The sequence below is a fragment of the Mus pahari genome, chromosome 23 (assembly GCF_900095145.1).
Source record: "Mus pahari chromosome 23, PAHARI_EIJ_v1.1, whole genome shotgun sequence".
Classification (NCBI taxonomy): domain Eukaryota; kingdom Metazoa; phylum Chordata; class Mammalia; order Rodentia; family Muridae; genus Mus; species Mus pahari.
This window is the reverse complement of record NC_034612.1, coordinates 4,666,187-4,684,873: the sequence shown is the minus strand read 5'-3', so window position 1 is coordinate 4,684,873 and position 18,687 is coordinate 4,666,187. Positions and strand designations below refer to the sequence as shown.

General features: G+C 51.5%; 1 protein-coding gene and 1 long non-coding RNA gene across 3 annotated transcripts in view; one reads left to right on the top strand and one right to left on the bottom strand.

Moving 5' to 3' along the window:
• The first annotated feature begins 229 nt into the window (after positions 1–229).
• Positions 230–1,297, top strand: LOC115063085. Its single transcript, XR_003842972.1, has 2 exons — positions 230–331; positions 1,005–1,297. It is a non-coding gene; the product is annotated as an uncharacterized LOC115063085 (long non-coding RNA).
• A 2,482-nt stretch (positions 1,298–3,779) lies between these two features.
• The window catches only part of Ankrd13a (ankyrin repeat domain 13A), a 30,310-nt gene continuing 15,402 nt past the window's right edge, over positions 3,780–18,687 (bottom strand). The window contains exons 5-15 of one of the 2 annotated variants that reach the window (XM_021222658.1): positions 17,851–17,994; positions 16,981–17,170; positions 13,647–13,713; positions 12,452–12,533; positions 11,470–11,531; positions 10,743–10,873; positions 9,963–10,120; positions 8,739–8,846; positions 7,650–7,810; positions 5,983–6,050; positions 3,780–5,389 (exon numbers count right to left, since the gene is read on the bottom strand). In XM_021222658.1, the coding sequence (XP_021078317.1) occupies positions 5,194–5,389; positions 5,983–6,050; positions 7,650–7,810; positions 8,739–8,846; positions 9,963–10,120; positions 10,743–10,873; positions 11,470–11,531; positions 12,452–12,533; positions 13,647–13,713; positions 16,981–17,170; positions 17,851–17,994 (1,367 nt within the window). In that variant the 3' untranslated portion in view covers positions 3,780–5,193. Of the gene's footprint in view, positions 5,390–5,982; positions 6,051–7,649; positions 7,811–8,738; positions 8,847–9,962; positions 10,121–10,742; positions 10,877–11,469; positions 11,532–12,451; positions 12,534–13,646; positions 13,714–16,980; positions 17,171–17,850; positions 17,995–18,687 lie in introns of both variants that reach the window. The other variant, XM_029533709.1, reaches the window with a different exon arrangement.

Below are 18,687 nucleotides of genomic sequence, written 5' to 3'. Positions count from 1 at the left end.
CTGTCTGAAGGAGGCTCATGTTTACTATCTGTGGGGTGATGAGTGAGTGCCTGTTCTTGGCTACTTCCTGGCTCCCCCGTGTAGGAAGTCCCCTCAGTTGGAAGAGGGCTGTCTCTTCGCAGATCGGTCACCTGTTCTCCCTTTGCAGTGCTGATGGGAACCATCTTCAGCATCCTGCTGGTGACTGTCCTCCTCATGGCATTCTGCGTCTACAAGCCCATCCGTCGGCGGTGACGGCCACACGGGGAAGCCCCGCTCCAAGTCTCCGAGACAGAAATCATGTTGCACGCGGGCCACTGGAGACGGTGGAATCAGAACTTCTGGGCAGGCGGTAAATGCTACAGGGTTAGGAAAGCACCCAGCGGGGATTGTTTTCAGCTCTTGGCTACTGATTCGGCCGTGTCTCTTTCTTTTTGCTTGGCTGTGCTGGTTAAAAGTAAAGCCTGAGGCTCCAAGGGTGCTTGTAAAGACATGTCCATTTCGAAGTGTCCAGAAGAGCCACCCCGAGGACTAGTCGCTAAGGCTTGGGATAGAAGAGGAGGACTTGGCATACAGACCTCCCCTGCTTTCTGCCTGTCTGTCACAGTGTGTCACCCACACGCGGGGACCAGCAGGATGATTCAGCGGGTACAGGCACTTGTCACCAAGGCCGATTTTGATTCCTGGGTGGAACCTGGAGGGAGAGACACTCCCCCCCCCCCCCCCGTGGGTTGTTCCCTGACCTCCGCACAGGAATAAGTAAATATAAAAACACACACCACATCTCACTCCACTGAGTTGCCCTCGAATACCCTGCCTGCAAAGCTGGGGAACTTAGCCATCATTCCTTCCTGCGTGGGCACTGAGCCAGTCAGTGTTGCATCCCATGTCTGTGATCATGTCACACGCCACCCCCACCCCCACCACCTCCCGCCTTGGCCTGGAAGGTTCTGGGTGGCTCAGACATAAAGATGTCCTCATGGTGACGGGTGGCAACCTGAGACTTAGATTCCCTTTCTCCCTAGGTGTAGAGAGTTCAACCATGTGTCCCCCGTGCAAGCTGCTGTGTTTACAGGACTGTCTGTCAGCTTTTAAAGCGCTGCTCCTGAACTGGATTTCCCCTGATGGTACTTTCTGTTGTTACAGAAGTTATTAGTATTTATTTCAATTTTGGTATAAAGTTGTTGTTATGCTTTACTGTGTATTCTTTTTGTGTTTTAACTTAACAGCCTGCACTAATGTGAATACCACCCATCTATGGGGTCACGTCTGGAACCTTGTAACCCTGAGCCATTAAATGTCAGTTAAATTGAAGAGAGATCCCGTCTGCTGTTCTGTGCCTCAGTACATTCCCAAGTGTTTGAAATGCAGGGGTCGGGGTGGAGAGGTCTCCGTCGTTAGAACACTTTTTGCTTCTGTAGAGAACCCAAGTTTGGTTCCCAGTACTCACATGGTGGCTCACAACTACCAATGGCTCCAGTTTCAGAGGATCTGATACCCACTCCTGACATCTGGCGGGCACCACACTGTCCACAAAGGCAGACACTCATGTACATAAAATCCTTGTAAAAAATCTTTAATGCAGGTGTGAATGTGTGTGTGAGTGAGTGAATGAATGAGTGAATGAATGAAAGAATGACTATCTGGCCTGATTTGTTTAAGGAAGCCCTGAGGAGTGGAGTGGAGTTTAAAGTAGTACATTAAGTAGTAGAGCTGAGCCAGTCAGCTGGGACAGAACAGGTCTGTGTTTTTTTTGTCCCCTGGCTGACTGTAAGAACTTAACCTCTCCAGGGCTCATCTCCTTATCCAGCAAGAACACTGGCGCTCTGAAGTCGGTGGTGTAAAATATTGAAATGTGGGCGTGGCCACGGGCTGTCCTCCCCACAGGACACGCCCAGCCCGCCTTGCCACCAGCCTGTTCTGCTTTGCTACTCTAATCCTTGTTGCCGTTATTTATTTATTTTTTTCTTTTTTTAAAGGTTTTAAAAGGAAACACCAAAGCTTTGCAAAGCCTAGAATCCTACTTGTTCATTGACAGACCAGCCGGCTGCCGTAGATGTGGCTGTGAGCCCCAGGGCCTCTTGGCTATAGCTTTCCAGGCTCTTGAGTCGCGGGGCAAAGAATTAGACCGGGAATACATGGTGACAAATAGAAATCGTGGGGCTGGAGAGATGGCTCAGTGGTTAAGAGCACTGACTGCTCTTTCGAAGGTCCTGAGTTCAAATTCCAGCAACCACATGGTGGTTCACAACCATCCGTAGTGAGATCTGATGCCCTCTTCTGGAGTGTCTGAAGACAGCTACAGTGTACTTACATATAATAAATAAATAAATCTTTAAAAAAAAAGAAATCGTGGCGCTGGAAAGATGGCTCGGTAATTCAGAGCATGTATCTTCCAGAGGACCTGGGCTTATTGTCCCAGCGCCTACATCAGGCAGCGCATGATCACCTAAGAGTACAGCTCCGGGAGGCCCTGGCTTGAGGGCGCCAGCGCTCATACGTACACCCTCCTTCCTCGGACACACACGATTAAAAGTATTTAAAAAAATAAATTGCCAGGCCTGGTGGTGCACACCATTAATCCTAGAGCCCCTAAGGCAGAAGTGGGTGAGTCTCTGAAGAGTCCCTGGCCAAGGTCCCTTAGCCAAACCATCCCCCACACGTGTAGCCAGTGGAACATGTGACCAGTCTACTCTACACACGGGTGCTGTTGTGACACCTGTCTCCGGGCGCTGTTTGAGGTCTGGAGACTGGGGGCACCAGTCATTTTCCAGCTGCACTGGAATCCCAAACCCACACCTATTTCTAGACTGAGGTCTGGGTAGCACACTTTGGTCTCCAGCACTGTCCCATGGTCACCTAAAGTTTCTGTAGTCCGGTCCATCTTTCCATGTCGTCGCAGTCAGGAGGTGAGGCTGCCTGCACGGTCCTGTCACCCGGTCACCGTTCAAAGCCAGCTTTTCCTTCATGCTACATCTCATGCCAAGGCTGGGACACGCAGGAGCCTGGACTCAGGGCCAGCAGTATGTCTGGGTAGAACTTCTCAGTTTCAGCTAGCTAGGGGTGCACTGGAGCCTTGGTGCCCCGTTAAGTAACTCATCCACTGTACCCCTACGCCTTTGCGAGCCTCTTGCTCTTCCTGGCTCCCAGAACACCAACGCCTACTTCTGGAACCCTGACATCATTTGTTACCAAGCTCCTACCGGCTTCCTTTTAAGGCCGTGATTTTCACCTGCACGTGTTAAATGCAGCCCCCAGCACTCTAGCTTCAGGGATCAAGTCTGTGGTGCCTTGGCCCCTTTCTCTTCTCAAAGGCACCTTACTTCAGGAGGCACACGAAGAGGATCCAGGTAGCCCAACACTCTTCGTTTATTTCCGTCCAGCGTGAGCCGTGGAAGGCGGGGAGGGGTGTGCCGCTCTGCGACACTTGGGCTGTCAACGCTGTGAGCTCCCTTTATGGAAGCGGATTCATTTGTGGTTTTAAGAGAACATGGGAAAGGCTGCAAGAGGCTGCGTCCCGCTTTAAGTGGCTTCCGGGGACACAATCACAGACTTCAGGAGAACAGAGCCACGGGGAGCAGACGTGGGTGTTCCCTAGGGTCCCCCTCAGTGATCGCATGCAGCGCAGCTGCAGCCACTCCCAGAAGTGTGCTCCTGGCAGGTGTCAAATGAGTGGACCACCAGCCTGGGTACAGAACCAATGTGCCCATGCTGGCCTTGTGTGCAGGGAAGGGATTTGGATCAGACCGTGACAAGGGGGGGGGGGAGCAGATGGCTATAAGAACTGAAACTCACAATTCTTTGTGTCTCAGAACATTTTACTGGCAACACTGTATCAGACAGACATTCCTGGGAATGGTGGCTTCTCTTCCTATCCCCAAAGAAGCATAACAGGGAACAGACACAGAACAGAGGGAAAGGTTTGGCCGTGTGATCAGTACAGCCTTGTCGGGGGTGGGGGTGGGGTGAATGCCTGCGCCAGGTGAGAGGGGCAAGGTGCCCAACCTCGGTTGTGTTCCCCAGGGGTTGGGCTGTTATGCAGTAGGTATTTACAGGAGGGTTAGACAAAAATAGTTAACTACTAAAGGTATCCAAAAGAGGCCTGAGAAAGTCTGGTTAAAATGCATAACCTTGTATTGCTACTGATGGGAGGAGTCGGGTTTTATATCTTTTAAAAATAATAAAAAGATTCTGTTAAAAAATATATCTTTCCAGAAAGATGTTGATTTGAACTCTAAGAAGCAGTGTGGAGTCGTCATTTTTCCCTTTTGGATGAAGAGCCTCTGCTATGAGTGAGCTCCCTTTCTGGTTTCAAGTCTGCCCTGCCCTCTCTATGATGCCAGGCCATGCAGCTGGCTCTCCCCAGGCTGGAAATCCCGCGTGGGAGCAGGCGGAAAACACACTGGCTGGGCTCTTCCAGTGGTGTGGCCTGCTTGCCCGCTCCGAGAACCCAGCCACAGGGGCCTCCTAGCTGCTCCTCCAAGGACAGGATTAGCTGCCTTTGGTTTAGCCCGGAGGATTGCTGGGAGGATGCTGCTCCCAAAGGGAGCCTTTACAGCTTCAAATCAGGTCCTCGGGGTGTGGAGTGAGGTGGCTTAAAACTGTTAGTAATTTTTTAAGGCTAAGGCAACATCCGTGGTCATTTGTATATCTGAATTTGATGCAAATAGCCATAATCTAAAATAGTTCCTGTACATATCCTCTTGGCTGGGGGTAAAAGGCATGGAACGAGGTGGAGATGGGACGGCACAATGGCAACGCTGCAGGAGCCCTACGGGAAGGGACATAAAGAGGTCAGCATAACCCGTTTCTTTGGTGATCAGGAAGGAACGTCTCCAGCTCTTACCCACTCTACAAAGGCTGCTGTTCTCCTGTGGAAAAGCACCGTGACTCCGCAGTAGCTTGTCACTTCTGACTAAGATGCATCTACTAGCCTGCAGGCTGGGCATTTCTGTCTAAAGCTGGTAGAAAAAAAAATGTGACCTGCCAGGCAGGACAGCGAATGGAAGGTAAGGATGCTCTCATCCCCTCGGCGTGGAGACGGGGCTCTGCCGACGCCCGCCTCCCCGCTCCGGGGAGTCCCTGGTCCTGCACCTCTACTTAAGGAAAGGGCGGCTGCTGTGTGCAGGAAGCGCAGGCCCTCTGTCCCCCCGGGTCTGCCTCACTGGCATGTGCAGCCCAGAGCCTCCGCTCTGCAGCCCTGGACGGCAGTGTCTATTTCTCAGTGAGAGACAGCTGTAAGACCTGCTGGAGCTCCGCCTCTTCCTCCTGGAGCCTTAGCTCCTGCTCTGCCAGCTCTTTGGCAGACAGCTCCATGGCCAGCTGCAGGTCGCTATCGAATCGGCTTGACTCGCTGAGGCCACCTGGGCACCTGCCCTCCAGGTTGGTCAGGAGACTCTCCTGGATGGCCCTAGGGTAGAAAGTGGGAGCACGTCATTCCTGTCCTGGGGGCAGGGGCAGCAGCTCCATTTCTTTCTTACTGGTTACTAAGGGTGCACTGTGCCAAGCACTCGGGATGCACGGTGCCATCTTGCCTCCTGAGGTAGAGCTGCTGGGCCTCTGTGACCCAGCATCACCCAGTACAAGGCTATGAGTGGAAGGAACTTGGTCTCTTTGAAAGCAAAGCTGAAGGTGCAATGCTCACAGATGCCTACCATACAGGAAAAGGGAGGAACGACTGAAGGGGATTTCCAGCCATTTCCATCTCTCTTTTTGTCCTCGCCCAGACAGACCTGCGGTCACACGGTCACAGAAGACCACGCCAATCAGGAAACATTTACCCACTGCTTTGCTGTGAGCACCCCTAACTTGAGCTCCAGCTAGCACTCAGTGCCCCCTGCTCAGTTCAGAGCTGGTTTAACCAGGGACCGTAATGATAGATGCCAGGAGAACTGACTCTTAAAACCTCCTGCTGAGTACAAGCCGAGCAGATGCCCCTGTATCAAGCGTCCGTGACAACCTCGGTGTGACAAGATCTGAATCATGAGAAGCCCCATCTGTTACCTCTCGTACTGGGCTTCGTAGCTGTGTGCGTGGCTGACCCCTCCATTGGAAGCTGGTCCTGAAAGGTCCTGGCAAAAACAAAAAAAGGATGGGTATAAACTCATCCCGCCGTCGAAGGAAGAGTTGCCAAAACGACCAGGAAGTGAATGGAGTGAGAACAAGACTCATGGCGTTTACGGCCGCCGACAGCGTTTACGGCTTGCCCACGACAGAGACTGACAGGCTACAGGCTTTTCTAACATGGCACAGGGCATCAGCTGTTACCCTGGATTCACCGCCTCCTCAGCCTTTACCTAGTTCCACTCTCGTAAGAACCATCAGCCTGGCGCAACGGTCAAGCCACCAAGACAGGACGTGCTTTGAAGACAAACCGAGAAGATAGCACTGCTATGTGCTGTCCTAGACTCTGGCTGTTGCCCTCAAACTTAAGAGTTACCAAGCGCAAGGGGAAGCTGGTTTGTACTGAGAGGAAGCACTGAGGGCTTTGTGAGGGGCTGGATCTTCTCCAAGGAGCTTCCCGGGAGCAGGCAGCCTAGCTGCCAAAAAATAAATACCACCTCCCCAAACCCCCAAGTGAGGGATAGAAAGATGGCTCAGTGGTTAGAGCGCTGGCTGCTCTTCCAGAACCCAGGTTTGGTTCCCAGCATCCACATGGCGGCTCACACCCATCTCTGACTCTGGCTCAGAGGAGCCGACACTGACTCTGTCTTCCTCAGGCTCCAGGTGCAGACAGACATGCAGGGGAAAAACACCTATACATGGTTTGTTTTAATTAATGAAGTAGAAAAAAAAAAAAGGATGTATCTGGAACGGGTCTGTGATGGCAGTGGGCAAGTAAGAAAGGGGGTGGGGCTCCAATTACTCAAGCCCCGGAAAGCCGTGGCACAGCTCAGAGGTTCCAGCAGAGCGGGAGTGATTTCACCCATGAATCCCCAGCATGCTCTGCAATTCCTGCTGGACAGTCCATGGGAAGAAAGCAGAAACCAATGACCAACAGATGGACAATAAAAACCCAGTACACACGGCCATTCCAGACCATATGACCCTGCCTTGGAGGAAAAGACTAATCTTTACACTCCAGGTTTCCTTCTCTGTCCTTATGCTGATGCTACCCTCTGCCCAAGCTAGGACAGCAGAGGCCACATACCAGCATCAGAAGGGTGTCTCTAATACCCAGGCTGTTTCAAGCAGTCGGGGTCTGGAGGAAGGAGGCATCGGCCCCCTGACGGCCTTTACCTAGCTCTGACTTGGCTCAATAAGCAGGGGGAGTTTAAGGAGATTTCTTTACACGGGAAGCCTCAAGCCTGGGCTTCTATTCTCTCATCCCACTGACTAAGCCCACATGAGGCACATGATGGCTGCGTTGGACATCAGAATCCACAGCACTCCTGTGTAAAGACTGCTTTACGGACGTAAATGTCAGAGCAACAAGACTGGGGGTGGGGTGGGGGAATGATGAGGACACAACAGCTACACTGGTAAACTTGACAGGAAGTCAGTCTGAAGACACCGTATAAACGATGCCAACAGGGGCTACGTAGCTGGGTCTCTTACGTAGTAAGCTTTGTGAAATGACCGACACAAAAAAACGCTGCGAACATTTCTGCGATAGGGTGGGGTGGGTGTGGGGGAGGCACCAGCCCCACCTGCCCTGGCTGACACCCCACCTGGCTCCTGCTGGACTCCAGCAAGCTCTGCTGGATGGCAAACTGCATGATCTCATAGTCCTCATCTTGCAGGTGCACGTTTCTGCCGTTGTCTTGAACGTGATAGGATTCAGGGACTTCAAAGACAGACTGATCAACCTCGAAGTTCGTGGCCTCGGACACTGAAATGCAAAGGTCCAGGGTCTCCATTCACTACAATCCATTCAGACAAGTTGTTCCTTAGAGGGTTTGTTGTTGTTGTTGTTGTTGTTCTGATTTTGTGTGGGTTTTTCTTGTTTTTGTTTTTGAGGCAGTGTCTGTGTAACTCAGGCTGGTCTAAAATTCAAAACATAGCCCAGGCTGGCCTAATATTCAAAATATACCCCAGGCTGGCTCAAACTTATAATTCTCCTGCGTCTATCTAACTACAGTGTCTTACTGTATTACTTATGCAAAGGCCCTCCGGTCCCCCTGCCTCAGCCTAAAAACATCTCAAATTAAAAAGAAAGAAAAAAAAAAAAAAGAAAGAAAGAAAGAAAGAAAGAAAGAAAGAAATCAGGAACAAAGGAACCCAAGGGCTGAGGGTGTGGAGGGGTGGGGCGGGAAGAGTTGGGGCGGGGCAGGGCAGGGCTGAGGGTGTGGCCAAGCAGAACAGAACAGAGCAGAGCTTGCCAGCAGGGAGGCTTCAGGCCCCACCCCTGGCGCACATGGCTCCGCCCACAGGGCGACAACTAAGTGCCATCAAAAAGGTGAGACAAGAGGCCATGATGAAAGGCCTCATCGGTTTGCTCTGGAGACTCTAAAGGGGTAATAACCGTGACACTAAACTTCACAACACAGATTCTGGTCTTTGATTTCTCTTGGTGGAAAACTAAGCTGTGATTGTCAAGAAGGAAAGGAAAGTGGACTGCAAAGGAGAAAGATTCTTTTCCGCTATGGAGCCCACGGGCCTTCTGAGACCACGGCCGGGCACACCCTCCCTCCTCCGCCGTTCCAAGTTGCTTCCCACTTAATCTAAACTCTCCTCTTCTGAAATACAGATCTGCCTCATTTCAGAACGTTTAGCCTCCAAAACATGATTTTAAAGTCCCGGCTTCCGGTTCGTCTTACCTGCCTCGGCCGGGGTCCCCTCCACACCCTGGCTCTCGTCAGCGGTGCTGCAGCCGTTGACATTTCCGAATGTGATCCGCGCATTTAAGACGTGGAATAAGGGGATTTCTGACCAACAGAAGCTTTTATTAGTGGGTTTCCCTGGGAACAGCGGTCACTCACTAGCACCACGCAGAGCAAGCACAGAGCCTGCTTTCTCAGCGCGGCTTCCTTCAGGCCCCACAGCGGCCGGCTACCCCCACCCCAAGTGCACAGATGGGAAACTGAGTCAGCTGTCGTGAATAGTCAACCATCCAAAACCCAAACAGCATTGTCTACACTACTCCATGCATCAAAAGATCTTCCTGCCAAACGCCTCACACACACTCACACACGGAATTATCCAAGTATTAACAAAATATCAAAGAACAATCCAAAAAGTTCAAAATAAAATGACCCAATATGAAGTTTTGCTTACATTAAAGGTATGACACTAAAACTAGAATCCATGTTTGTTTTGGGGGGAGGGGAGGGGAGGGGAGGAGGGTTGCTTTGTTTCCTGAGAAAGGGCCTCAAACTGTAGCTCCGAGCAGTCTGGAACTTCTAATGTAGACCAGGCCGACCTCGTGGCAGCCCGCGCTGCCTGCCTCTGTCTGCTGGGACCAAGGTGCGCCAGCCCATGATAGCCCATCTGTACACAGAACTACTTACTGGCTGGTAACCAAAGGAATCACACACATCACTTCCCTGCCTCCCGACCCAGCAGCCGAGTCAGAGGGTGGTGTGCTGGCCTCCCAGTTCTGATTATCATGTAACACTAACTTGTTTGTTGAGTTTTTTTGTTTTTTGTTTTTTGAGACAAGGTTTCCCTATATAACCCTGGCTAGCCTAGAACTCAGAGCTTCACTTGCCACTGCCTCGGAGCTTTGAGATTGATGGTGTGTGCTACACCTGCCCAGCTCTGCTGATTTTTCTTTTTAAATGTTACTGTTGCTTTTTTCTTTTTAAAGACAAGGTCTGTCTACACACACAGCCCTGGGAACTTCCTGGGTAGAACAAGTTGGCTCCAAACTCACAGAAATCCCCCCCAACCTTGTCTCTTAAACTCTGGGGTTAAAAAGTGTGCACTGCCACACCTTGCTGCTAATTTGTCCTTAATCTGCTCCGGTTCCCTGAAGCAGGTTCGGTCTGGTTCACAAACAGGCAGAACCTGCAAACGCCCGCCTTGATCGCATTTAACCATACCTATTTTGACAGGGAATCCAGGAGGGAAGTCCAATTTGATGAAATCTCTCAATCTAGCAAAGTGAGCGCTGGTGCGAGCCATGAGGTCGATGATGGGGATGACCTGCTCCACGAGGGAGAGTGGGAACTCCTCGCACATCCACAGCGTAGCTTTAAATCTGCAGGGTTGACAAGGAGAGAGAGAGAGAGAGAGAGAGAGAGAGAGAGAGAGAGAGAGATCACTGCTCAGAAGGCTAGACACACACACACTCCAGAACACCACCTCCGCACTAACCCTGAGCTCAGGACTCTTGAGGGACTGGAACCCCGAGGAACTCAGGAGGAGAAAGGCCTGCACTGCTGCCTACCTGTGCAGCAGGCTGCATGACTGCATTTCAATTCATCAGCTAGATTTTACTGGCAGTAAACACACACACACACACACAAGCGCTCCTCTAACTCTATCCTCTATGACAAAGGCATGGAGCCACTAACTGTTGGGTTTTGCCAGATTAAGAACCTCAATATTGGTCTGCAGAGATGGCTCAGCAGTTAAGAGCACCGACTGCTCTTCCAGAGGTCCTGAGTTCAAATCCCAGCAACCACATGGTGGCTCACAACCATCTATAATGGGATCTGATGCCTCTTCAGGTGTGTCTGAAGACAGCTACAGTGTCCTTACATATAATAAATAAATCTTTTAAGAGAGAGAAGAGGATATCGACATTACTTTTAAAGGAAAGTAACAAGAAACCAGAAAACCACAGAAGACAGAAGCGCACATCCAGATCTTACACTTACTTCTGTGTTCTAATTGTCAGCTCTTTTGGCCTTCCAATGTCCCTGTCTTTCAGGTCAAAGTCTTCGTCAAAGTACTCGTCGGGCGTGATGGCCGTGGGGTTGTTCACAGTGGCACACTCCGTAGTGAGGTCCTGCTGAGCCAGAACTAGGAGAGTCAGAACGGCCTGACCTGAAAGCGCAGGTCTACCACAGCTTCACGAAGAGAGAAGTGACTCTGTGGGGCAGGCCTGAGGGGTCCGGCACTACACGGAGCCGACATGGAGTCGGCAGAAGCAGGTCTACTGCCCTCTCCCCATCTCTGTCCTGCTAGACAAGACATCCACGTGCACGAGTGAGGGATTTAGAAGACCTGGCGTTCCCGTTGTCTCCAGCTTCAAAGCTGCAAAGGAAGCTGCATCCCCTGACCCTTAGTGATATCATTGATCCAGATGCCTGGTTAGTGGGGAGGGAGGTGGCATAAGGAGCCAGGCTACAGAATAAAGCCAGCCTGACCTAAAAGCCAGCTCAGAGACGAAGAGAGAGAGAGAGAGAAAGCCCGTTTCTACCATCTACCCTTCTTCCAAAATCTTGAACTTTAAAGTTTCATTCATCCAGTTCTCTCGCAGGAGCCACCTGGGAGCCTTGCCAAGTCAAGTGACCCTGCTTAGGACCCAGCAGCCACCACTGCAAACAGGAGAGGGGCAATCTTCTCATTTAGCTCCCCCAAGTACCCTGTCAGTCAACTCACCCCTTGAGCACCAAACTGATGCTCCACAGTTCCGAGCAGAGACTCCAGTGGATTCCGGTCCTCTAGAGAGGGAGAGAGAGCAATAGAATCAGGCTCCTCACTGCAATTCCCGGGTCCTGATCCAAGCCACCAACAGTAGGGATTGCATTTGTCGGTGGGGAGATAAAAACCACCCACCAAGGCGAGGTTCTCTTTAGCATTTTTTCATTAGGAGCTTTAACCTGGAGGGATCATCCTAAGAATCCAAGCGCTCACCATGGAGTGATCAGCACAGGTCAATTAGGAAAATGTAAAAACAAACAAACAAAAAACAAAACAAAAAAAAGAATTCAAGCAGAGCAGCTTTAACACCTGGCAAGCTTCAGATTGAGCTGCATCTGGTTCCCTTCCCTCCGTGGTCCCCACTGCCCTGTTCTGCCAGCCGCTTGCCCACCCGGAGCAGAGGCAGCCGCGGGCCAACTGTAACTGCCTGCACTGTTTAAATGTTTGCACGTGGCGACGACTCACTCCTCTCAGTGACCGGAAGAATGGCTCAGCACCAACTCCATTTTATTACACAGGAAAGGGCCTTACTGCAGAGACAGCGTCCCAAGGCCACAGAGCTGGCAGAGCCGGTATACAGTGACCACAGATCCAAGGGGATTCAGCCCAAAGCCCGAGTTCCACGGAAATCTTGTCACTGTCCGCTGCTACCAACAACTACTGCCACGGCACCTAAGTAAGCCCTCACGAGTGGCTTTAATTACAACTGAAACCAACCACAGAAAACCCCACAAACAGTCAAAATAAGGAAATTTTTACAAAGGAAAGTAGGATTCTCATGTCCAAACACAACACATTTACCCCCAAAGAAACGGCGCTATCAAACACCGCTGGTGCACACAATCCATCCATCAGTGGGGGGCGGGGCGGGGCGGCGGGGAGACGGGGCGGGGCGGCGAGGAGACGGGGCGGGGCGGCGAGGAGACGGGGCGGGGCTTACCTTTGTAGCGCTTCTTCTCCTCCTCCGTCAAGTGCTCGGTGCGGATCCTGGTAATCACGCTTACGTTGTTTACCGAGTAAACCTTGAGGGATGTATGCAAAAGACAGTTGTGACTCGGGGGACCGAAAGCCAACACACGCACAGCGAGACCAAGAACGCTGAAGCAAAATCAAAGCAAATCCAGCAAAATAAAAGCCAACAGCCTCAGATGTGACAGCTCCCGCCCGCCCGCCCGCCGACCCGGGGACGCGCTCCGCAGTTACTCTGCACACTCCAGCTAAAGGGGCTCGCTCGGCAGGTGTCCCGCAGATAGGTGGGTGTCCACCGGGCTCCTCCTGCTCCTGTCTGTCTCCTGTGATCTGTGGTACTCTCCTGACAGTACTGCCTAAGCCGGACCTCGGCTCTCTAGACCGCCTGGGAGGTCAGAAAAAACCCTGCACGCTTTCTACTGACAAAAAAAGATTCTGGTTGCCAGGGGGAGCACTGTGCGGTCCGTCAGGGCTGTGTGTGTGTGTGTGTGTGTGTGTGTGTGTGTGTGTGTGTGTGTGTGAGGGGTCTCAGTCGGCTGCGTGCTGACAGCTGCAGAAACCGCACTCTGCACCACAGCAGCTGTTTCTAAATGTGTCTTGTCTCGCTGAGTGTGATGGAGGCCCACAGAAGACGCGACTGCACCTGGCTCCTTCCGTCCCCACTGCACACTAAGGCTAGCAAACAGCCTGTCCGCTGACAAAATACCAAATGACACCACAGACAGCTGCTGCAGTGATTGGTTTATATGTTTTTTTGTTTTTGGTTTTTTAGAGCCAAGGCTTAGAGTCAGCTAGAGAAATTACCCAAAGCTTGAATAACAAAGGATCACAGAAGCTATTTCCTATATGATATCTTCTTTAAGAGATAACCCGACTAAATTTAATAATAATAATAATTATTATTATTTTTTAAAAAGAGCCAAAGGAATGACTCTCATCTCATTTCTGGACAGCCATAAAGCTAAAGCTGCTCAGGGCATGCTGCCCCATTTTCTGAAGAATTAGTAAGATGAAACAGCGGGTAGAACTACCTACAGCGGGCATTAGAACTTCCTCCCCAGGGACTGTCCTTCTGGCAGACCCAGGGAAGCAATCAGAACAGACCCCTCATTTGTATAGCCGCTGAAAAGCTAAAGGCAATCTTAGTGGAAGAGCTTGCTTTTTACCTTTGCTTCGTAACCATTGACAACTTCGGCTTTATCTGTCCTCCAGCCCCAGAATCCGGATTTAGTTCTGATAAAAGTGAACACCACAAAAATTTCCACATGTACAGCGGTCACCCCGGCCCCTGACATTAGTGACACTTGGAAATCTGGTCCCACTGTCCACAAAACGATGCGACCAGTGACAGATGGCTTAGACATCCCCTCCCCCTCCCCCAGTCAGTGTGCTGCACTCCAGGCATAGCGTCCACTCTTGGCTTCTGTTCAGGACCTGCCAGCACAGGGGGGCAAAGGTCATGACATCTGTCGGACGGCTGTACTAAAGAAATGAGTGAAGATGGCCTGTGTCCAAGGTCTTGCTTGCATGTATCTGGGTCACCTACTGCAGGCAAGGGTACAGGAGCCTCTTCTCTATCCAGGAATCCTCAGAACTGTGAACACATAGCTCCCCGACTCTGGCAGAAAGGCAGGTGGACTCGGAACCCATAACAATGTTGAGAGGCCATGAAAGCTTTCAAAATGACCAGAGAATCACATGTTCATCATCAGGTATAGCAAGGAGGAAGGACATGAAGAGTGGCTTTCAACTCTGCCACTGATTCCAATCTACGGTGACTTAGAGGCAGCCCGGATTACAGCTATACCTGTAGCATGGGCTATGTGCTTAGAAACTCAGTTCATCAGGGCTACACACTTCTAGGGAAAAATGTATTCAGGATCCCAGAACAGCCTCTAAGTTCTTTTAAGTTTTTGTTTAAAGACCGGATCTTGCTATATGGGCCAGACTGCCTCAAATCTGTAAGCCTCTTGCCTCCAAAGTGCTGGAGTTACAGGCAAGAGCTTCCCACCACGCCTGGGTGTGACTGCTTTTCAGAGCAGCTTGCCCTGGGAGGAGCCCATCTGCCCTGCCTTTGTCTAGAAGGTCACACCCTAGCTTTGCCTGGCACTGTGTGGAGCTGCCATCAGTCTACCCTTTGCTGTGTCTTGTCACAGAGGAAGCTCAGAGGACAGTGGCAGCCTAGCCAGCTCACAGGAGCAGCATGCAGTTTGTAAAATGCATATTTCCATAACATAAATTCCATAGAAAGGACATTCTAGTGGGATTGCGGCAAGTGAAATCAGGTGACACACACACAGAGATCTGTGTGAACCCATCATAAAAGGAAGACCCACGGGTGTTAGTGGGGTAAAGATGACCCCACACGGCAGAGATAGAGTCCTGAAGGGACTCTGGCAAAGGCTGGCTACTCTAGCTTACAGTGTTCAAACAACAGGGCACCGGGACCGCACCCCTGACGGTTACAACCCTTGCTGTCACCAGTGACTAAAACCCCAGATGCACCCAGGGTTAACTCCTCCGTTCCATGCTGCCCTGGTGCTAGGCGGACACGCCCCCGCTCCTCTCTGCCGCCATTGCCCTCACACAGCGCCATCTCCGCTCCTGCTGCTCTTGGCTGCCCTGCTCTGACAGCCACTGAGCTGGGAAGCTCAGACTCTACTATGCTCAACCCAGCCATGACTCCCGGGGCCTCTGTCAGCTCCGCGTGCACCGCAAGGCATCTGAAGCTGACAGGGCACCCAGCTTCCTTCTGCCTGTCCCACCGGAGACCAGCGCACCAAAGACCATGTAGCAGGTGCTGTGACTCAATATTATGAAGTTTAAAGCGGCTCTGAGGTGGCAGGGATGTTGCTCTTTTGGCATAGCATTCAGGAAAAGAGTGAAAACCAAAGTTCGGCCAGTTACATACCGTCCCCCGAAACTCATCAGGGAGGGTGGTGCCTTGGAAGCATCGGATTCCTCATATAAGCACGGGAAAAGGACGACAGTAACCATTGGAATGTGGCAAAGAACCACAGAGAGAGCCTCCACTGGAACTAGTCGTTCAAACGTCTTTGAGTCAGCAAACCTCGCACTGAGGAGCGGCTCCAATCTCTAGTTATTCCTATGTTCACTGATCACATATGAACGTCATTAAAACAAAACAAAAAAAAACCCAGCTGTCTTTCAGCACCCTCGCCTTGGTCGCCTCCGCCCACTGTCAGCATCAGGAAAGCTAGTTCGAGCTGGCGGTCTGAAAACCCTGTGACCCCCACGAATACACAATGTACCCTCGTCCTTGGTACACAGACCACACTCTTGTTTCCCATCTGCACTCGGTGGACCAAGGCCAGGAGTTGCCACACACCCTGGATAGGCTCCACTTCACAGCAAACAATGGCTCTAACAACGCCCGATGAGTGACCCAGCGCCTCCTCTTATCTAGAGCCTCTGAGGGCCCGCCCTGCCTGTGAGGGTCACGCTGAAACCTTAGGCCAAGAGCCTGCATAGGTCCCCCCATAGCTGGCCCCTAAGCCTCAGTGTCCCCAGCCAGGAGGCTGGCAAGACGACTTCCTTCAGAATCCAGTTCCTGCTTGTGACACAGCTGCATGTCCTAGTCCCTGTCAGACACCTGCCTTTGTGGCTTTCATGAACAAAAAGAAAAGGGCCATTATGTTTTAGATTTGACTGCAGAGATGTCTCTGGGTTTTCTTCACCAATTTTATTGGTAAAAACAAGGTTAAAGAGATCAATCAGTTAGCACACTCATGGAGAGAAGAAGGCCAGGATCCAGGGACAAGGACCGGAGGAGCTCAGGCTACACTGATGCACAGGCAGCAGACGTGACATCCTAGGCCAACTCTAGAGACACTGCAGACACCCTCGGTTCACTGAGCTCCACGGTAACACAGTAGAGGGGGAGGGGGCAGGTTCTACTTCCTTCCTGCTCAGGGTGCCCCTGACCTGCCCAGCACACTGCACAGGATGGCTGTGCCAGTGGACGGCTATGGTCTCACTGGGATAGAGAGCTCTCTGGAGAGCTCCCAGCGCCTCCAGGGACCTGGAAAGAACTGAGCGGCCTTCAGGTGCTTCTTTTGCACTGTTACCTCACAGGCGGGGTTGGGGCGGCAATGCATTATGGGAAGTATAAATCTGACTGCCTAGCGTCAACAATTCTGGTCAACTCTAGCTTCAGGACACTCAAGAGTTCCACATTCTGGGATGAAGGGGTGTTGTGCATCTGAAACTACCAGAACATAAAAAGATCCAGGGAGCCCAGAAGAAGGGACCCACAGAAGCATGCAGGGACGAGACTTAGACACGGTGACAAAGAGGTGATGTGCACAGCACATCAATTATGATGCCTATTTGATTAGCCCTGGAGATCACTCTTAAAACCCACTAGCATTACGCCGTATTAGAGAAGTCCCAACCCAGCCATAACTTCCCATTATGGCAACCTTGTCGTTTATGAAAGCGGCCCCCAGACAGGACGGTGGCCTGGTCTCCGGTCCGTACCTCTCGAAGGCCACGTTCTTAGTATCTAGGCTGGTGTTGATGACCGGGCTTGTGAGCCGCCTCTCCACCTCCCTGCTCTTTGGCTTCATGAGGTCCAAGGTGAGGCGCTCCATCTCTTGGGAAAGATCGAAGTGTTCGGTGGTGACCACGCGGTCATCGTGGTTGACCTCCATCAGCTCCGCCCAGTTGTCTGTTAGGGAGAGGATGGGTGTGAGGCAGTGCCAGCGTGCTGCGCGGAGGCCTCCCCTCCCCTTCCCACCCCACCCCACCTCACTGAGCCTCCCCTCTGAGGTTACCGATTACTGACTGACTCTGCTTGCACAGAGCTCCTCTGGCCAGCTCTCTACGACTCACTAGAGACCCTGGAGCATCCTCCCCAAAATGGAAATTTTTAAAACCAATATTCCTTCTTCATTAGCAATGCATTTCACCTATGACCTTTACAGAGCTCTGCTACAGCGTTAATATAAATTATCTATTTGGCACACTGGTGGGCATTGCTGCATCTCCCTTCGCTACAGAACCATGTCCAATCACAAAGGAAATGCAGAGCGACACAGGACAGAAGGTGGCATTTCACACGTGACAGACAACTGGGGTTCAGTAATGAATGAGCAGGGAACTCGCCGATCTCCAAAATAAGAGGGATGAAGAACTGAATACTTACAGTAACCACCAAGAATAAAATACAAATACATTTTACTGGTTAAAATGTAGCATGCAGCTAGACATGGTAGCACACACCTTTGACTTCAGCACTGGAGGGCAGAGGCTAGCCTGGTCTACAAGGACTCGAGGTCCAGGCCAGCCAGGACAACCTAGTGAGACCTGTCTCAGTAACAAGAAGACAGGATTCCTACAATCGCTTACCTCCTCCCTTAAATATGAAGCTCCGCCTCCCTCTAATCCAGCTCATGTTTTCAAACCCCAGCAAGGTGATGTCCACGCGCAGCTTGGCACCACTCTTCCATATGCGACAGACATCGTTGGGGCATATTCTGGACACCAAGGGCACTGGAGGAGAGAGGTAGGTGTATGACTGAGAAGAACGCAAGGGCCCAGCAGGACTCGGGGCTCAGGGACTCAGGGCTCTGACTTCAGCAAAGAGGGCAGATTACAATCGTGGTGGCGCACACAACTGGACGGCGCCCTTCCGGCTCCTAAAGGACCTAATCCTGGCAGCAGACCTGGGAGCTGGGCACAGTGGCGCAGGCCTGCACCCCAACTCTCACAGGCTGGAGAAGGAGTTCTATGTTGAGGCCAACGTGGGCCACAGCAGCAAGTTTGAGGTTAGTCAGACAACCTAATAAGACCAATTCCTAAGTGGCGAGAGTCATAGCCCAGTGGTGGGTCACTCACATGCACTTGGTTCTATCTCGGTACCATAGACAGACAGACAGACAAGCAATAGGAAGGCTAGAGCTGTAGCTCAGCAGTACAGTGTGTGCACAATGGGGCTCAAGTCCTAACATTAAAAACAAGGAAAACTCAGCCTTCTCGTCTAGCGCATCAGAGAAAACAGAACACAGATTTCCCAGCAGCCTTCCGAGGCCTGAGCTGACCCTCCAGGGCTGGGGTTGTGTCCCTCTGGCCTTCTCAGATCCCACGTCTACTCCTATTGCTATGTGGTCACAGCTCCCATGGTACAGCCGCCATTAAAAATATATCAAGGGGCTGGTGAGATGGCTCAGCAGGTAAGAGCACCCG